This window comes from Xenopus tropicalis, chromosome 3 (genome assembly GCF_000004195.4).
Source record: "Xenopus tropicalis strain Nigerian chromosome 3, UCB_Xtro_10.0, whole genome shotgun sequence".
NCBI lineage: Eukaryota > Metazoa > Chordata > Amphibia > Anura > Pipidae > Xenopus > Xenopus tropicalis.
The window spans coordinates 6,656,454-6,674,034 of NC_030679.2; the positions used below are offsets into that span (position 1 = coordinate 6,656,454).

General features: G+C 45.7%; 2 protein-coding genes across 11 annotated transcripts in view; one reads left to right on the forward strand and one right to left on the reverse strand.

Annotated features, from left to right (window-relative positions):
- The window catches only part of nup205 (nucleoporin 205kDa), a 44,995-nt gene extending 39,814 nt beyond the window's left edge, over positions 1-5,181 (reverse strand). The window contains exons 1-3 of one of the 3 annotated variants that reach the window (XM_012958684.3): positions 4,917-5,181; positions 1,542-1,684; positions 431-602 (exon numbers count right to left, since the gene is read on the reverse strand). In XM_012958684.3, the coding sequence (XP_012814138.1) occupies positions 431-602; positions 1,542-1,684; positions 4,917-4,944 (343 nt within the window). In that variant the 5' untranslated portion in view covers positions 4,945-5,181. The remainder of the gene's footprint in view (positions 1-430; positions 603-1,541; positions 1,685-4,916) is intronic. The other 2 variants (XM_012958683.3, NM_001142124.1) reach the window with 2 other exon arrangements.
- A 256-nt stretch (positions 5,182-5,437) lies between these two features.
- Positions 5,438-17,581, forward strand: part of cnot4 (CCR4-NOT transcription complex subunit 4) — a 44,521-nt gene continuing 32,377 nt past the window's right edge. For 3 of the 8 annotated variants that reach the window (XM_031897972.1, XM_031897974.1, XM_031897973.1), the window contains exon 1: positions 5,438-5,685. The gene's annotated coding sequence lies outside the window, so the exon portion shown is untranslated. 8 annotated transcript variants of the gene reach the window in all.

The window sequence follows — 17,581 nt, forward strand, 5'->3', positions numbered from 1 at the left end:
TGATCCCAACTAAGATATAATTATCCCTTATTGGGGGCAGAACAGCCCTATTGGGTTTATTTAATGGTTAAATGATTCCCTTTTCTCTGTAATAATAAAACAGTACCTGTACTTGATCCCAACTAAGATATAATTACCCCTTATTGGGGCAGAACAGCCCTATTGGGTTTATTTAATGGTTAAATGATTCCCTTTTCTCTGTAATAATAAAACAGTACCTGTACTTGATCCCAACTAAGATATAATTACCCCTTATTGGGGCAGAACAGCCCTATTGGGTTTATTTAATGGTTAAATGATTCCCTTTTCTCTGTAATAATAAGTTATGGAAATCCAAATTACGGAAAGATCCCTTATTCAGAAAACCACAGGTCCCGAGCATTCTGGATAGCAAGTCCCATACCTGTACCAAAAAATGCAGAGATTTTACCTAAAAGTAGAAGTTCTACGGCTGCCACCTCTCCGATATTATACAGGTCGCTAAGGATGAAGGCTTCCTTAATGAGCTGTCCTTCCAGGATCCGGGTCCGCTGCGTCCCTTTAATAGGAATCCCCTCGCTGCTGGCTTTCTGCACTCTTTCATGTTGCTGAGCGCTCTTTGGCTACACAGAAATTAAACTCTTATCATTACTACAAAGAACATAGAGAAAAGGTACAGGATCCATAAACACAGCATTAGCAGGGAATACTGCTTTCGTTTACTCATTAAAGGACAACTAACCCCACCTTCAGGTTAATTTTTAGTATATTATATTATGGCCTATTCTTAGCAAGTTTTCAATTGATTCATTTTTTTTTTTATAGTCTTTCCAGCTTTCAAATGGGGGTCACAGACCCCAAGAGCCATAGAAACTATTGCTCTGTGAGGCTACAATTGTATTGTTATTCTTACTTTTACTTACTTATGGCCTTCTCTATTTATATTTGTCTTTTTTTCCCAAACCATTGCTTGGTTGCTAGGTTAAACTGGACCCTAGCAACCAGATAGCTGCTGAAGTTCTAAACTGGAGAGCTGCTGAACAGAAAGCTAAATAATTCAAAAACCACAAAAAAAAAAATTGAAGACCAATTGCAAATTGTCTCAGAATAGCACCCGTAAGCTGTCCTTGCCCTTTAAAGGGGTAGTACCTTGTAGTTAACTTTTAGTTTGTTATGTAGAGGCAAATTCTTAACTTTTTAATTTGTCTTTGGTAAGTTTTTTTTTTTTTTTTTAACTATTTACCTTCTTCTTCTGACTCTTTCAAATGAGGGTCACTGACCCCGGCAGCCCAAAAAATTATTGTTATTTTTTATTACTTATCTTTCTATTCAGACCCATCCCTATTTCAATCTCTCAGACCCTAGCAACCAGACAGGTGCTAAAATGCCAATCTGGAGAGTTGAATAAGAAGCTAAATAATAATAAAAAAATCAAGACCAATTGCAAATTGTCTCAGAATTCTACTCTCTACATCAAACAGCCCCATTAATAAAATATCTATTTACAGTATTCTGTATGCACCATGTTCTGTGTTCCACAATAAAATAAAAAAAACTCCTACTGGATTTTTGAAGAGAGAGATGAAGTCCGGTTTATATTTCTTTAAGACGATATCGAGCGAATGAATGGCTTCCGGTTGCCTCTTCACAAGCGCCCCCACCACGGTCTGCCATATTTCTCTATAAGGGCCCCACAGGCTGGCTTCTGTAACGAGAACGCAGCAGCGTTAGTTTGGAGGATATTCATTAACAAAAACTGAAACACAGCTGATTGGCTGGAAACAACTTGGAAAGGGTTAATGGGAGATTACACTGACAATATATAAATAATTATGAACCCAAATCTGATTGTTGCTCAGTTAAACTTCTACCTGACTTCATTTGTTGACGTATAATGGCATGTATGGCACTATGGTGCATTGACTGTGTGTCTTCTCTTTTAGGGTGAAGACACACTGACCTACTAGTAGCAGCTACTTTTTCACGGCTACTAAACTCCAGAAAATCCCTGCCATAGACAATACTGAGAATTGCCTCTGCTAAAACACAGGTAGAGACAGTTATCAGTAAATGATCATCATTGTCTATTTTAGTAGCCACTGCTAGTAGCTCTGTGTGTCTTCGCCCATAGGGGAAGAGTCTGAATACTGGCAGATGTATAGGAGGACAGCCCTGTCTTTCCATATCTATGATCCTGTTATGAGGGAGACTGACCTCGCAAAGCTAAGGGCTCTGGCACACGGGGAGATTAGTCGCCCGCGGCAAAACTCCCTGTTCGCGGGCGACTAATCTCCCCGAGTTGCCTTTCCCCTGCCATCCCACCGGCGAACATGTAAGTCGCCGGCGGGATGGCAGACGTGGCGGGGCGATTTCCGGAAATCGCTGAAAAAGAACGATTTGCGCGAAATCGCGCCGCCATCAGGGGGGCACAGTCGTCCCGGACCCGGAGAATTTCTACTTTTAAGGGGGGCCCGGCTGTGCTAAACTTTTCTGGTTAGCTGGGGCCCCCTTTAATCAAATACGGGCCCAGACCACCTTAACACTGGGCATCGCACCATTTTATTGGTGGTCAGCAGCTAATCCGATTGGTTGTGCCCTGTGCCTACATGTAATGTCAGTACGCACATGGCGCGGCCTTATAAAAGGGCCTGTCTGTCCGAGGAGTCCGAAGTCGACGGAGCTGCCACCGAAGGAGAAGAAGCCACCGCCGCAGCCTAAGAAGACTGTCTTCAGGGGGCACTGTGTATGGGGGGGCAACTGGGGGCGCTACCTTCGGGGGGCAACTGGGGGCGCTGCCTTCGGGGGGCAACTGGGGGCGCTGCCTTCGGGGGGCAACTGGGGGCGCTGCCTTCGGGGGGCAACTGGGGGCGCTGCCTTCGGGGGGCAACTGGGGGCGCTGCCTTCGGGGGGCAACTGGGGGCGCTGCCTTCGGGGGGCAACTGGGGGCGCTGCCTTCGGGGGGGCAACTGGGGGCGCTGCCTTCGGGGGGCAACTGGGGGCGCTGCCTTCGGGGGGCAACTGGGGGCGCTGCCTTCGGGGGGCAACTGGGGGCGCTGCCTTCGGGGGGCAACTGGGGGCGCTGCCTTCGGGGGGCAACTGGGGGCGCTGCCTTCGGGGGGCAACTGGGGGCGCTGCCTTCGGGGGGCAACTGGGGCGCTGCCTTCGGGGGGCAACTGGGGGCACTGCCTTCGGGGGGCAACTGGGGGCACTGCCTTCGGGGGGCAACTGGGGGCACTGCCTTCGGGGGGCCCCTATCTTCGGGGGCAACTGGGGGCACTGTCTTCAGGGGGCCCCTGTGTATGGGGGCAATTGGGGGCACTGTCTTCGGGGGGGGCCCTGGCCAGTATAGCATTAGGGGGGGCACTGATACTTTATATGTCTGTGTGTCCTTTGTACTGATGGGAGGGGCCATTGGGGGAGGGGGGCCCAGAAAACTTTGTTGTGAGGGGCCCCGTGATTTCTGATGGCGGCCCTGTCAATATAAATCCATTGTGTTGGACCCCTACAGCAGAGATTTCCCAAATGTAGAAAATACTCTGCCAGTATCCTGAGTTGGTGGACCAGAAGATCCCAAGACAAGCAATTCCATTAGGGTACTCTGCCAGGTAATTCCCATAATAATGTAACAACCACAGGTTAGACAGAAGACAAATCAAAGCGACACCAAGGGGTCATTTTTTTTGTTACTGACTCCTGAAGAGACCTTTAGGGTGAAGACACACTGAGCTACTAGTAGCGGCTACTTTTTCACAGCTACTAATCTCCAAAAAATACCCTGCCATAGAGAATACTGAGAATTGCCTCTGCTAAAACGCACGTAGAGACAATTATCAGTAAATAATCAGCGTTGTCTATTTTAGTAGCCATGACAAGTAGTTGCTACTAGTAGCTCTGTGTGTCTTCACCCTAAAGCTGGCCATACACATGGCGATCTGACGATGTTTTGTGCGACCTTCGGTTGCACGAAACATCGTCAGATCCGCCACACACCATTCAGGGCTGAATCGGCAGGTAAGGAGGTAGAAACAATAGGATTTCTACCTCCTTCTGCCGATTCAGCGCTGAAGGGAGATTTTGGTCAGGCGCCTTCTATGGCGCCCGATCGGCGAGTCGGCCGATATCAGCAGCTTCCTGCGATATCGGTCAACTCGCCGACATACCATACACGCACCGAATATCGTACGAAACGAGGTTTGGTACGATATTATCGGTGCGTGTATGGCCACCTTAAGGGTGAAGACACACAGAGCTACTAGTATCAGCTACTTGTCGTGGCTACTTAAATAGCCAACGCTGATCATTTACTGATAATTCTCAACATGTGTTTTAGCAGAGGCAATTCTCAGTATTGTCTATGGCAGGGGATTTTTTGGCATTTAGTAGCTGTGAAAAAGTAGCTGCTACTAGTAGCTCTGTGTGTCTTCACCCTAAGGCTACACTTACAATTAATTGTCATAATTATTTTTTTTTTTAATTCCACAGCAATTTCATGACATTAGCAGTTTTGCACCGCTCATATCAGGCTTTCTCATCAACACCACTAAGTCATTAGTGTAAGTGGAGCGTCTAGACGCTATTATGAATCGCAATAATGTGGAGATGCCACCTATTAACACTTTGTTGGCAAGCCACAGTTGCAAGTAAGAGATTTATAAAACTGCATAAAACAGTTGGGCAGAATACAGTGTAATATTAATACCCACAAACAGACAGAATTTGGGGTTGCCCCTGTAATTTGATGCTTTTTCCATTTTTCCTAGGGCCAGCACTGATCTGCGGGATGCACGTTTAATTCACCGGCAGATCCCACAGGAGTAACAAAACACCCCTCAATGTGCTTAGCGACCCCCAATTAGACGATCCCCCCAGGAACCCGCTTATAATATTCCCGCAATAAGTCAGTCAGAGCCGGCACATGTGTTCCCATTCCCATTTACCTGAATTTAGCGCCAACTGCGCCGCCATCTTGGGGACAAAGCTTTCCGGAAGGAACCCGCGTCCTTACTTGGGTGGCCGCTGTGAAGCCTGAAAACGCCGCCCTAACAATAAAGCGTTAATCCTCTAAAATAAACCAAAGGACCGGCAATATTCCAGTCGGTTTTGTTATCGCTTTAGTGTCCCGTTCATTTATTTGTATTTTGTCCTGTCACTCTGTCTCCTCTCTGCCGCTGGCGCGGACAGAACTTGACAGCTACGCGTTGCATGCCGGGAGATGTAGTGTTATCCGACGCAGGCCCCCGTTCTGTAACCATGCTTAGAAACTACAACCCCCATCATACCTTGAGTCGTAAGCGTTTCTCTTTTTAATACACTTTCAATTGTATTAGCCTTTATTTCACTACTAGTGTACTGGGTTCCGCTGCTGTCATGATAAAGGCGTGTTTTTGCGATGGGTTATTAGGGATGAACAGCAAATTAACGGTTTTTGAGTGAAAACTACACTTCCCGACATGCCTTGCGCCTTCCCCATGCGTTCGGCTTCTGCCTTTCTCCCGAGGTGCCACAGTTTGCGCATGCGCAATCGTATCTGAGTACTGTCTCCCCCGCCCCAGTGTAAGATGGTGGCCGTCTGGCTGTAAGAAGCTAGCGAAGGCCGAGCAGTCACACCCTCAGTCAGTGCCGGAGGAGGAGGAGTTCCCCGGCCGCCATTACTCTCCCAGGCGCACACGGAGCTGAAGAGCCGGCGCAGGAGGCGGTGCAAGCCGGGTAAGTGCAACGGTTGGGCCTTACTGCGGGCCGGGGAGAGGGAACTCATAGCGCTGGCCGGGCCTGCCCCCTTCTTGGTGCTATCCCAGGGCCGGGACACTGCGCTCTGTGGGGCTCAGGCCTGGTGTGTGGGACGGGGCCTTGTCCTTATACTGCTGTAATAGGGAGGGCCGGCTCTGTGGGGCTGCTGGGATTTGTAGTTCACCTACAACTGACGGTTCATAGGTTGGAAATGACTGCTGATCTGCAGAGTGTGCAATACACTGGCCGGGGGTCATGCCTGTCCTGTTAGCTGTGTGACAGCCCTGGCTCAACTCTGAGACAGCTGGGAGTTGTAGTTCAGCAATAGCTAGAAGCTGACAGACATGGCTGATCTAACCTGCAGCATGATATCTGTGCCTGTTCTGCAGGATGATCAGCTCTCTTGCTGGGGCCTCTGGGACTTGTAGTTCAGCTGAAGTTGAAAGTTCAGAGGTTGGATATGACTGAGTAAGGTTGGAAGGTTTATTGTGGGGGTCCTGGGTATAAATACAGAGCAGAGAGGCTTCCTGGGGGCACAGTGAGTACGGTGGCCAGTGTGTGACATATTCATGAGCATACTGTGCCAGTGGGCTACTGTTGTCCTGCAGAGGGCCACCAAGCATTTAGCTGCATGCCTGCTTGGCACAGAGTAGCCTATCCCTGAAAGGCATATAGATACATCGGAAATGTCCGACCTGTCACCCCCCCAGAGCAGGGGTCCTCAAACTTTTTAAACAGGGGGGCCAGTTCACCGTTCCTCAGACTGTTGGGGGGCCGGACTATAGTTAGTCCTCAAACTATACCCCCTGGCTACTACCTGTCTGACTCAGCGTGGTCCTCGGCATGTCATGTCCGTGGCTGGCAAGCAGAGGGCAGCATCAGGAGGGTTTCGTATTGCACCGTTGTAGCAAACTGTAGTTGTATTGCCCCTTTTGTTGTCAGATACTCACCACTGTGTTTGTTGAGTTTTAATAGCTTGCTGGGAGTTGTAGTTCACCCACGGCAGATGGATAACAGAGATTTCTGGAATAAGCCAATATGATGTAGTGGCCGTTGCAGCTGTATGGAATGTAAATAGTGACTAGTCCAGTAGCTGCCGGCCCACAGTGGCCTGGGTGGCCTAGAGTGTGTGAGCCAGGCCGGCAGTCGGGGTGCAGAGTGCCGGATTATCCAGCAGAGGAAGCTCTGTTCTTGAGAGTGGAACGGTGATCCGACGGCAGGAAGAGAGACAAGTCCTGGCCTAGCGGGAAACCCTGGTTATTTCTGCTCCATCTGTGCTCAGCTGCTGGACCACAGAGCTTGCAATCTGCTTTTGGTGCCGGGATATTAGATGACTTATCCAATGCCACACACATTTGGTCCGTATTTGGACCAGTAGACTTTAGCTTGCGCAGAGACCTCTGCCCCGTGGCTTTCCCGCCGTTACCCAACTACAACTCTCAGCACCGACCTGGGCTTACAGGTTTGCTGTAGTTCAGCAGCAGCTCCCGAGCAATGTATAATACGGTTTATGGTATTTATTCTGAATGTTATACAGTCAGTCACTACAGTGCCTAATTGTGTCCTCCAAGTTTCCCGTGGGATGCTGGGAGTTGTATGCCGCATATACCAATATATGGTAACTACACACTTTCACTGGTTATTTGTAAACATAAAAGCCATATCTATTTCCTGCACTGGCGGTTCTGACTTTTGAAACAATGTAGCAGCCGATTAAGATGCACAAAAAGCTGACCTTTTGCTACATTGATTCAGAAGCCAGAACCAACAATGCAGAAATGAAATGTATATTGGGATGTTGCTTTTTTTTTTTTTTTTATGACTGACTGGGGACCGGCCCGTCTCGCCCAGAATAGGCAGAGCAGTGACCCGTTACTTCCCACCTCCAGTAACCAGAGGGAGTTAGCGGCACCTTGTATACAAAGCGTTTCTCTGGCGCAGAGATGTTATTGGCAGGGATGAGTCACAACTGTGTATTCTCTGCCGATACGGAATGAAACCTATCCCCTGAGTGGCAAGGGAATGGCACACACTGCTTGTATATTAAAGGGGATATAAACCCAGTAACTAAATATTGCCTAATGAAAGTTATGTGTAACTGTGTCTGTCCCTTTCCCTTCTCTGCACTGCTGGTTCTGACTCCTGATACAAATCCCCAATATCCATTCATCCCTCATTCTCACTGGGTTTATAGTTATGTGTAACTGTCACTGTGCCTGTCCCTTTCCCTTCTCTGCACTGCTGGTTCTGACTCCTGATACAACTCCCCAATATCCATTCATTCCTCATTCTCACTGGGTTTATAGTTATGTGTAACTGTCACTGTGTCTGTCCCTTTCCCTTCCCTGCACTGCTGGTTCTGACTCCTGATACAACTCCCCAATACCCATTCATTCCTCATTCTCACTGGGTTTATAGTTATGTGTAACTGTCACTGTGTCTGTCCCTTTCCCTTCCCTGCATATTGCCATTGAAAACAGGGTCTGCTGGGCCATTTCTGTTCTCTTGAAACAGTGTAACAGAAGGAACTCTTGCATCATGGCTGTTTAATCGGCTGTCTTTTGCTAGACTGTTTCAAAATCAGTTCCCACTAGGGCAGATACTGCTTTCAGTGAGAGTGGATATTGAGAAGTTGTATCAAGGTCAGAACCAGCAGTGCAGAGAAGGGAAAGGGACAGACACAGTGACAGTTACACATAACTATAAACCCAGTGAGAATGAGGAATGAATGGATATTGGGGAGTTGTATCAGGAGTCAGAACCAGCAGTGCAGGAAAGGGACAGACACAGTGACAGTTACACATAACTATAAACCCAGTGAGAATGAGGAATGAATGGATATTGGGGAGTTGTATCAGGAGTCAGAACCAGCAGTGCAGGGAAGGGAAAGGGACAGACACAGTGACAGTTACACATAACTATAAACCCAGTGAGAATGAGGAATGAATGGATATTGGGGAGTTGTATCAGGAGTCAGAACCAGCAGTGCAGGGAAGGGAAAGGGACAGACACAGTGACAGTTACACATAACTATAAACCCAGTGAGAATGAGGGATGAATGGATATTGGGGAGTTGTATCAGGAGTCAGAACCAGCAGTGCAGGGAAGGGAAAGGGACAGACACAGTGACAGTTACACATAACTATAAACCCAGTGAGAATGAGGAATGAATGGATATTGGGAAGCTGCTTTGAATGACACTTTGGGTTCGTTTCCCCTTTAAATCTGGTCACTTCTGCTAAAACTTGTGACTCCCTGGACAGATGTTTCGCTGTAGGAACCCACATGGTTTCGGGAACTGAATGCAGTTTATAGCTCCGTATAACGGGTGAGAGAGCAACCTGACGCCCCTCTGCTATTGGCTAGTAGTCGTGGCTTATTCACACTGTGCAGCTTGCCCGGATTACATAGGTATGGAGATAAGTAGCCTGTACTTGTTGCCACTTGCGGGGAGTCGATCTCCTATAATCCAGTTTTCTATCTGATAATCTCCCCTGTAAATACGGCTGCTGATTTTTGCTCAGTGGCCTTTTCCTTCCCTCCGGCACCTTCTATTTTTGGGAGGTAGGTGATGACACGGCTGATGGCCGGCAGCCTGTTGCCCAAACATAGCCCTGAGCCACCTTTCTTCCTTTTTTGAGCCCTCATTATAAGGCAGGGGTAAGTACTGACAGAGATACGGATCTCTTTGCAGCTTTCAAATGGGGGTCGCTGACCCCGGCAGCCAAAAAACTATTGCTCTGTGAGGCTCCAGTTTAATTGTTATTGTTACTTTTTGTAACTTTTTTTTAATTCAGTCCCTCCCATATTCATATACAGGTATGGGAAACCCGTTATCCAGAAAGCTCCGAATTATGGAAAGCCTGTCTCCCATAGACTCCATTAATCAAATAATTCAGAATTTTAAAACTGATTTCCTTTTTCTCTGTAATAATAAAACAGTACCTGTACTTGATCCCAACTAAGATATAATTACCCCTTATTGGGGCAGAACAGCCCTATTGGGTTTATTTAATGGTTAAATGATTCCCTTTTCTCTGTAATAATAAAACAGTACCTGTACTTGATCCCAACTAAGATATAATTACCCCTTATTGGGGCAGAACAGCCCTATTGGGTTTATTTAATGGTTAAATGATTCCCTTTTCTCTGTAATAATAAAACAGTACCTGTACTTGATCCCAACTAAGATATAATTACCCCTTATTGGGGCAGAACAGCCCTATTGGGTTTATTTAATGGTTAAATGATTCCCTTTTCTCTGTAATAATAAAACAGTACCTGTACTTGATCCCAACTAAGATATAATTACCCCCTTATTGGGGCAGAACAGCCCTATTGGGTTTATTTCATGGTTAAATGATTCCCTTTTCTCTGTAATAATAAAACAGTACCTGTACTTGATCCCAACTAAGATATAATTACCCCTTATTGGGGCAGAACAACCCTATTGGGTTTATTTAATGGTTAAATGATTCCCTTTTCTCTGTAATAATAAAACAGTACCTGTACTTGATCCCAACTAAGATATAATTACCCCTTATTGGGGCAGAACAGCCCTATTGGGTTTATTTAATGGTTAAATGATTCCCTTTTCTCTGTAATAATAAAACAGTACCTGTACTTGATCCCAACTAAGATATAATTACCCCTTATTGGGGGCAGAACAGCCCTATTGGGTTTAATTAATGTTTTATTGATTTTTTTAGTAGACTTAAGTTCCAAGTTACGTAAAGACCCCTTATCCGGAATACCCTTGGTCCTGAGCCTTCTGGATAACGGGTCCTATACCTGTACCCGGTCTCTCATCCAAACCACTCCCAGGTTGCTAAGGTAACATGGACCCTAGCAACCAAATAAGTGCTGAAATTCCAGACTGGAGAGTTCCTGAACTAAAAAATCTACAAATAATAAAAAATGAAGGCCAATTGCAACAGTGCCCTCTGCATCTTATTAATAGTTAACTCAAAGGGGAAAAGATTTTGTCCGGCCAACCTTGTCTGTCCAACTTTGTTGCCCTTGGACTATCAGTTGGTGGCCAATTCTTTTGCAGCTTTTCAGTTGGTCTTCGTTTTTTTTTTTTTATTTATCATTTTTGACTTGTCTTTTTCAGCCCTTTTCCGTTTGGCTTACTGACCCCGGCAGCCAAATAAACTATTGCTTTGTGAGGCTCCAGTTTTATTGTTATTGTTACTTTCTTTTTTTATTTAGTCCCTCTCCTATTCATATATCAGTCTCTCATCCGAACAACTCCCTGGTTGCTAAGGTAACGTGGACCCTAGCAACCAAATAAGTGCTGAAATTCCAGACTGGAGAGTTCCTGAACTAAAAAATCTACAAATAATAAAAAATGAAGACCAATTGCAACAGTGCTCTCTACATCAACATTGTTGCCCTTGGACTATCCGTAGGTGGCCAATTTTTTGCAGCTTTTCCGTTGGTTTTTTTTTTTTTTATTATTTCTTATCATTTTTTATTTGTTTGTCTTTTTCAGCCCTTTTCCGTTTGGCTCACTGACCCCGGCAGCCCAAAAAAACTATTGCTTTGTGAGGCTACAATTTTATTATTCCTTTTTATTCAACCCCTCTCCTGTTTATATTCCCGTTTCTCATTTAAACTACAGCATGGTTGCTAGGGTAAATAAGACCCTAGTAACCATATAGCTGCTGTAATACCAAACTGGATGACTTCCGAACCAAAAGCTAAATAATTCAAAAACCAATGACAATAAAAAGTCGACACCAATTAAAAAATTCTGCCTTCTGTACCCTGATTGCTGATTGGGGCAATGCCGAGCCGCATTGTTAAGGTGTAACGAGTATCACTTATAAACACCGGCTGGGGAACAGGGGACAATACACATGCACAATGGGTTCCTACCAAGGAAATTTGGCACCTTTTGTGTCCTTTATCCCATCTTATCCCTATTTGGAAGCTTAAATGATTATTTAACGATATCTATTGTGTATCAGCGACGCTTTGTGCCGATTGGCTGGCTCCTACAGGGGCCCCTTGTTAATGTTATATCAGTGTATTGGGCCCATAGGCGAATGTTGCCTTTATTAGAAAGTTGTCATTTGACATTTTTTTTCTGCTTTGCCGTAAAAGTGCTGAAAACTTGCCCGACTGGTCTTTTCACTCTGAAAGGGGTAGGTTTGCCTTTCTGTTCATTTTTAGTATGTGCCAATTCCAAGCAACTTTTCAATTGGTCTTCATTATTTATTTTTTATTGTCTTTATATTATTTGCCCCTTTTTTTCCTGCCTCTTTCCAATGGGGGTCAGTGACCCCGGCAACCAGCAAACTATTGCTCCACGAGGCTACAGTGTTATTCTTACTCTTTCCTATTCATATACCTGTCTCTCATTCAAACCACTCTCTGGTTACTAAGGTAATCTGTACCTTAGCAACCTGATAGTTGCCATAATGCTCTGCTGAATAGTGCTTTAATACAATGGAACGTTGCAAAGTCATTGGGCAGATGGGAAAGTGTAAATATGTGGTTTATTTAAGTTCAGCACCTTTGAAAACCCCTGGGTGCATGTTTTGTTGCCCTTTGAAATCTTGAAATGTGATTGGTCGTGTAGAATGGTGCACCCTTATGGGCTGGGGGACCAACGTTTTGTAGAGGAAAAGTCCTAGAGATGTGCCGATGATCCCTAAAAGTTTCCGTTTCATTGTGTGTCCAAATCAATTGCCTGATAATCAGATGACAGTTTAAAGGGGAAGTTAACCTTAACAATGAATTGTTGATTCTTTATAAACTATTTCTAAAACTTCTAACAGCTCAGAAAATCTGGTCAGCGACTCGTGAAACTGTTCTAATTCGATGCACGAGTTGCTCTCATTTTGATACAACTGTTGATGTTGAATTTAAGGGTTAAGGGCCTCCTTAACCCTTTACTCGGGATCCAATAAGTCTCAGATTTGAAACACATTTAAATGGGTACTTTGCAGATGTTCATTTTTATTTGCTGGGCAGTTCTGCCGTTTGAAATTGCAGCAGCTGTCAGGTTGCTAGGGGACAGTTTACCCTAGCAACCAGGGGGGTAAAAGACTGAAAGATAAATAGAAGAAAGAAAGAATGCAGTTTTTTTTTTTTTGCCTTTGCTTTATCATGGTTTCACTTTGTGCTTGTTTCCGAAAGCTCAGCTGACTGCTTAAATGTCAGACTTGCTTTTGTGCCGTCCCTTTAAGAATAGATCCCTCGTACTTCCTAACGAAGGCACAGCCTCGCTGTCTTACCACTCGCAGAATTTGTAAAGGGAAAGTTCACCTTTTATGGGAAAAGATGTTTGTTACAAAACCCATCAGTTAATAGAGTTTCTCCAGCAGAATCCTGCATTGTAATCTGTTTTTCCCATGGGGCTAGCCATATTCTTCATTTCCCAGGGTGCCACAGCCATGTGACCTGTGCTCTGATAAACTTCACTCACACTTTACTGCTGCGCTGCAAGTTGGAGTGATATCCCCCCCCCTCACCCCCAGCAGCCGATCAGCAGAACAAAGGGAACAAGATAGCAGCTCCCAGTAGGTATCAGAATAGCACTCAATAGTAAGAAATCCAAGTCCGGCTTGGGACTCCTCCAGTTACATGGGAGTAGGAGAAACAATAGGTTAGCTGAAAGCAGTTCTAATGTGTAGCGCTAGCTCCTTCTGAAAACTCGGACTCAGGCACACTTTACTGCTGCGCTGCAAGTTGGAGTGATATCCCCCCCCCCTCACCCCCAGCAGCCGATCAGCAGAACAATGGGAAGGGAGCAAGATAGCAGCTCCCAGTAGGTATCAGAATAGCACTCAATAGTAAGAAATCCAAGTCCGGCTTGGGACTCCTCCAGCTACATGGGAGTAGGAGAAACAGTAGGTTAGCTGAAAGTAGGTCTAATGTGTAGCGCTGGTTCCTTCTGAAAGCTCAGACTCAGGCACACTTTACTGCTGTGCTGCAAGTTGGAGTGATATCCCCCCCCCTCACCCCCAGCAGCCGATCAGCAGAACAATGGGAAGGGAGCAAGATAGCAGCTCCCAGTAGGTATCAGAATAGCACTCAATAGTAAGAAATCCAAGTCCGGCTTGGGACTCCTCCAGTTACATGGGAGTAGGAGAAACAATAGGTTAGCTGAAAGTAGGTCTAATGTGTAGCACTGGCTCATTCTGAAAGCTCAGACTCAGGCACACTTTACTGCTGTGCTGCAAGTTGGAGTGATATCCCCCCCCCTCCCCCCCAGCAGCCGATCAGCAGAACAATGGCAAGGGAGCAAGATAGCAGCTCCCAGTAGGTATCAGAATAGCACTCAATAGTAAGAAATCCAAGTCCGGCTTGGGACTCCTCCAGTTACATGGGAGTAGGAGAAACAATAGGTTAGCTGAAAGCAGTTCTAATGTGTAGCTGCTGAGTTTCGGTTTTTATTGTCAGACATGTTTATGGTTAGTTTGTGCCTCTAGATGCAGAAAGCGAAAGTGAAAATGTGCCCGTAATTGACCCCTAGCAGTGCTGTTACCCCCCTCGTGCTGCCCCCGGGAGCCCTGCAAGGTGCATATTTCATGACGTGGCTCTTGGCTTGTGCTGTGCCGCACGTGATCGTGGGTAAAGGTCATGTATTGCCTCACTTGAGGTTGTTTTTTCCACTTTACAGCCCTGAATGCATTCTCTCTCTGCCTCCGTGAACGAATTCCAGATTCAGAACTTTTAAAGAGCTTTTCAGTTTGGTTTTGGCTTTTCATTCGTGTTCTTCAACCGTCACATTCCAGTCTGTCCAGTGGTTCCTGGGCAGCTTTTCTTGTTTACGGCACTTTGGTGCTCGTGTTGTGGGGGAGAGTTAGTGCAATGTAAGATAATGCAAATAAAAGTTGCAACGGTCTAGTAACCCATAGCAACTAGACGTATGCTTTTAAACAGGCAATTGTAATCAATGGGACAAGCATAAGATAAGATGTGAGGTCACATGTAGTTTTAGGCTACTTTGTTAGGGAAATAACCGTAAGTGTAGTGGCCCTTTAAATAGAGTACGTCCGGAACTAACCAATGAGTCAGAGCCTTATGAGGGGAGTCTCAGGGCTTGGACAGTCTGTATCCAATAGAAACGTTTCATACTGTAGTCTAAACAGTGCTATGGGTTATTGGGTTGTGAGTTTGATCAGAAATGAAATCAATCCGCAGATTAAAACATAAGAATATTAGAAGCCACCTCAGTGTTCCCTGTATAACTCAGCCTGCAGCCTTGTGCCTTTATATGGGGGGCACAGAACCCCTCAGTGACTGCTAATATCCTTATCATTTACAGTAGGGGGTACATTATCCCTTATAATACATGAGTGATACTCAGAGTTCCCTGTATAACTCAGCCTGCAGCCTTGTGCCTTTATATGGGGGGCACAGAACCCCTCAGTGACTGCTAATATCCTTATCATTTACAGTAGGGGGTACATTATCCCTTATAATACATGAGTGATACTCAGAGTTCCCTGTATAACTCAGCCTGCAGCCTTGTGCCTTTATATGGGGGGCACAGAACCCCTCAGTGACTGCTAATATCCTTATCATTTACAGTAGGGGGTACATTATCCCTTATAATACATGAGTGATACTCAGAGTTCCCTGTATAACTCAGCCTGCAGCCTTGTGCCTTTATATGGGCACAGAACCCCTCAGTGACTGCTAATATCCTTATCATTTACAGTAGGGGGTACATTATCCCTTATAATACATGAGTGATACTCAGAGTTCCCTGTATAACTCAGCCTGCAGCCTTGTGCCTTTATATGGGGGGCACAGAACCCCTCAGTGACTGCTAATATCCTTATCATTTACAGTAGGGGGTACATTATCCCTTATAATACATGAGTGATACTCAGAGTTCCCTGTATAACTCAGCCTTTTTAGAGATTTTATCCCCCGTTTGTTTTTCTAAGCATGTTCTTGTTTTGGACCTTTGTAGAGAAGCTTCATGAGTCGCGTGTTGTGCTTCCTCTCCACCCACTATAAAGTCGGCCGTTTCTGTGGTCCATGAAAACATTCCAAAACCAGAAAATAGCTGCTTACATGTAAATATATATCAAGTATTCCAGGAATGCTAGGAGCCAGGAATGGCATTTTATGAGCCTGGTTGCCGGGATATGTCCAACCCTGTATGTAACGGAGCAAACTTGTGCTTTTTAGACACAAACTGACACCTTCTCTTTTTCCCAGTGTAGGCAGAACATGAGAACTTGCTATCTGTATAACAGATCCTATCTGATCCCCCCCATTGTAAGCAGCAGTCCTGCCCTGCTTTATGGCTGAGATTCTAGCTATCTGTATAACAGAGCATTCTGTCACAGTGGCACAGATCCTATCTGATCCCCCCATTGTAAGCAGCAGTCCTGCCCTGCTTTATGGCTGAGATTCTAGCTATCTGTATAACAGAGCATTCTGTCACAGTGGCACAGATCCTATCTGATCCCCCCATTGTAAGCAGCAGTCCTGCCCTGCTTTATGGCTGAGATTCTAGCTATCTGTATAACAGAGCATTCTGTCACAGTGGCACAGATCCCATCTGATCCCCCCCATTGTAAGCAGCAGTCCTGCCCTGCTTTATGGCTGAGATTCTAGCTATCTGTATAACAGAGCATTCTGTCACAGTGGCACAGATCCTATCTGATCCCCCCATTGTAAGCAGCAGTCCTGCCCTGCTTTATGGCTGAGATTCTAGCTATCTGTATAACAGAGCATTCTGTCACAGTGGCACAGATCCTATCTGATCCCCCCCATTGTAAGCAGCAGTCCTGCCCTGCTTTATGGCTGAGATTCTAGCTATCTGTATAACAGAGCATTCTGTCACAGTGGCACAGATCCTATCTGATCCCCCCATTGTAAGCAGCAGTCCTGCCCTGCTTTATGGCTGAGATTCTAGCTATCTGTATAACAGAGCATTCTGTCACAGTGGCACAGATCCTATCTGATCCCCCCATTGTAAGCAGCAGTCCTGCCCTGCTTTATGGCTGGGATTCTAGCTATCTGTATAACAGAGCATTCTGTCACAGTGTCACAGATCCTATCTGATCCCCCCCATTGTAAGCAGCAGTCCTGCCCTGCTTTATGGCTGAGATTCTAGCTATCTGTATAACAGAGCATTCTGTCACAGTGGCACAGATCCTATCTGATCCCCCCATTGTAAGCAGCAGTCCTGCCCTGCTTTATGGCTGAGATTCTAGCTATCTGTATAACAGAGCATTCTGTCACAGTGGCACAGATCCTATCTGATCCCCCCATTGTAAGCAGCAGTCCTGCCCTGCTTTATGGCTGAGATTCTAGCTATCTGTATAACAGAGCATTCTGTCACAGTGGCACAGATCCTATCTGATCTCCATTGGAAGCAGCAGTCCTGCCCTGCTTTATGGCAGGCTGCTTATCATATAAACAGGTTGATGTTATTTCCAACATATCTTGCTCTGGGCCCAGCATTTCGTTGTACAGCTGTAATGACAGGAGGCCGAGATTTTTATGTTTTTAGCCCAGAATTCTATCTCTTGAGGAAGCCAAGAAAAGATTATTTCTCCTCCTTGCTGAATATCTCCCATTTCCCTACAGCTCGCAATAATAGTCGCAATGTGTCTTTGCAGCCTACACACGCTCCCTTCGGAGTATTTGTTCAGCCAGTATTGTGCCTATGGCTTCCCACCCCCATTGCAGCATTCAAAGTCTGCCTGAAAGCAAATGCCCTGCTTCCCAACTGCCAGTCGCTGCCTCCGTGCCGCTCCGGCATTCACACTCAAGTGCCTGAGCCGAGTTATTACCTTCCCACCCACCTTGTTTGAATAAAAATAGGCGATTTTTTTTTTTTTTCTCCATAATTTTCTTTTCAGATATTGCGGAAAGCTGAAAAATCTGCCGCCGGCAA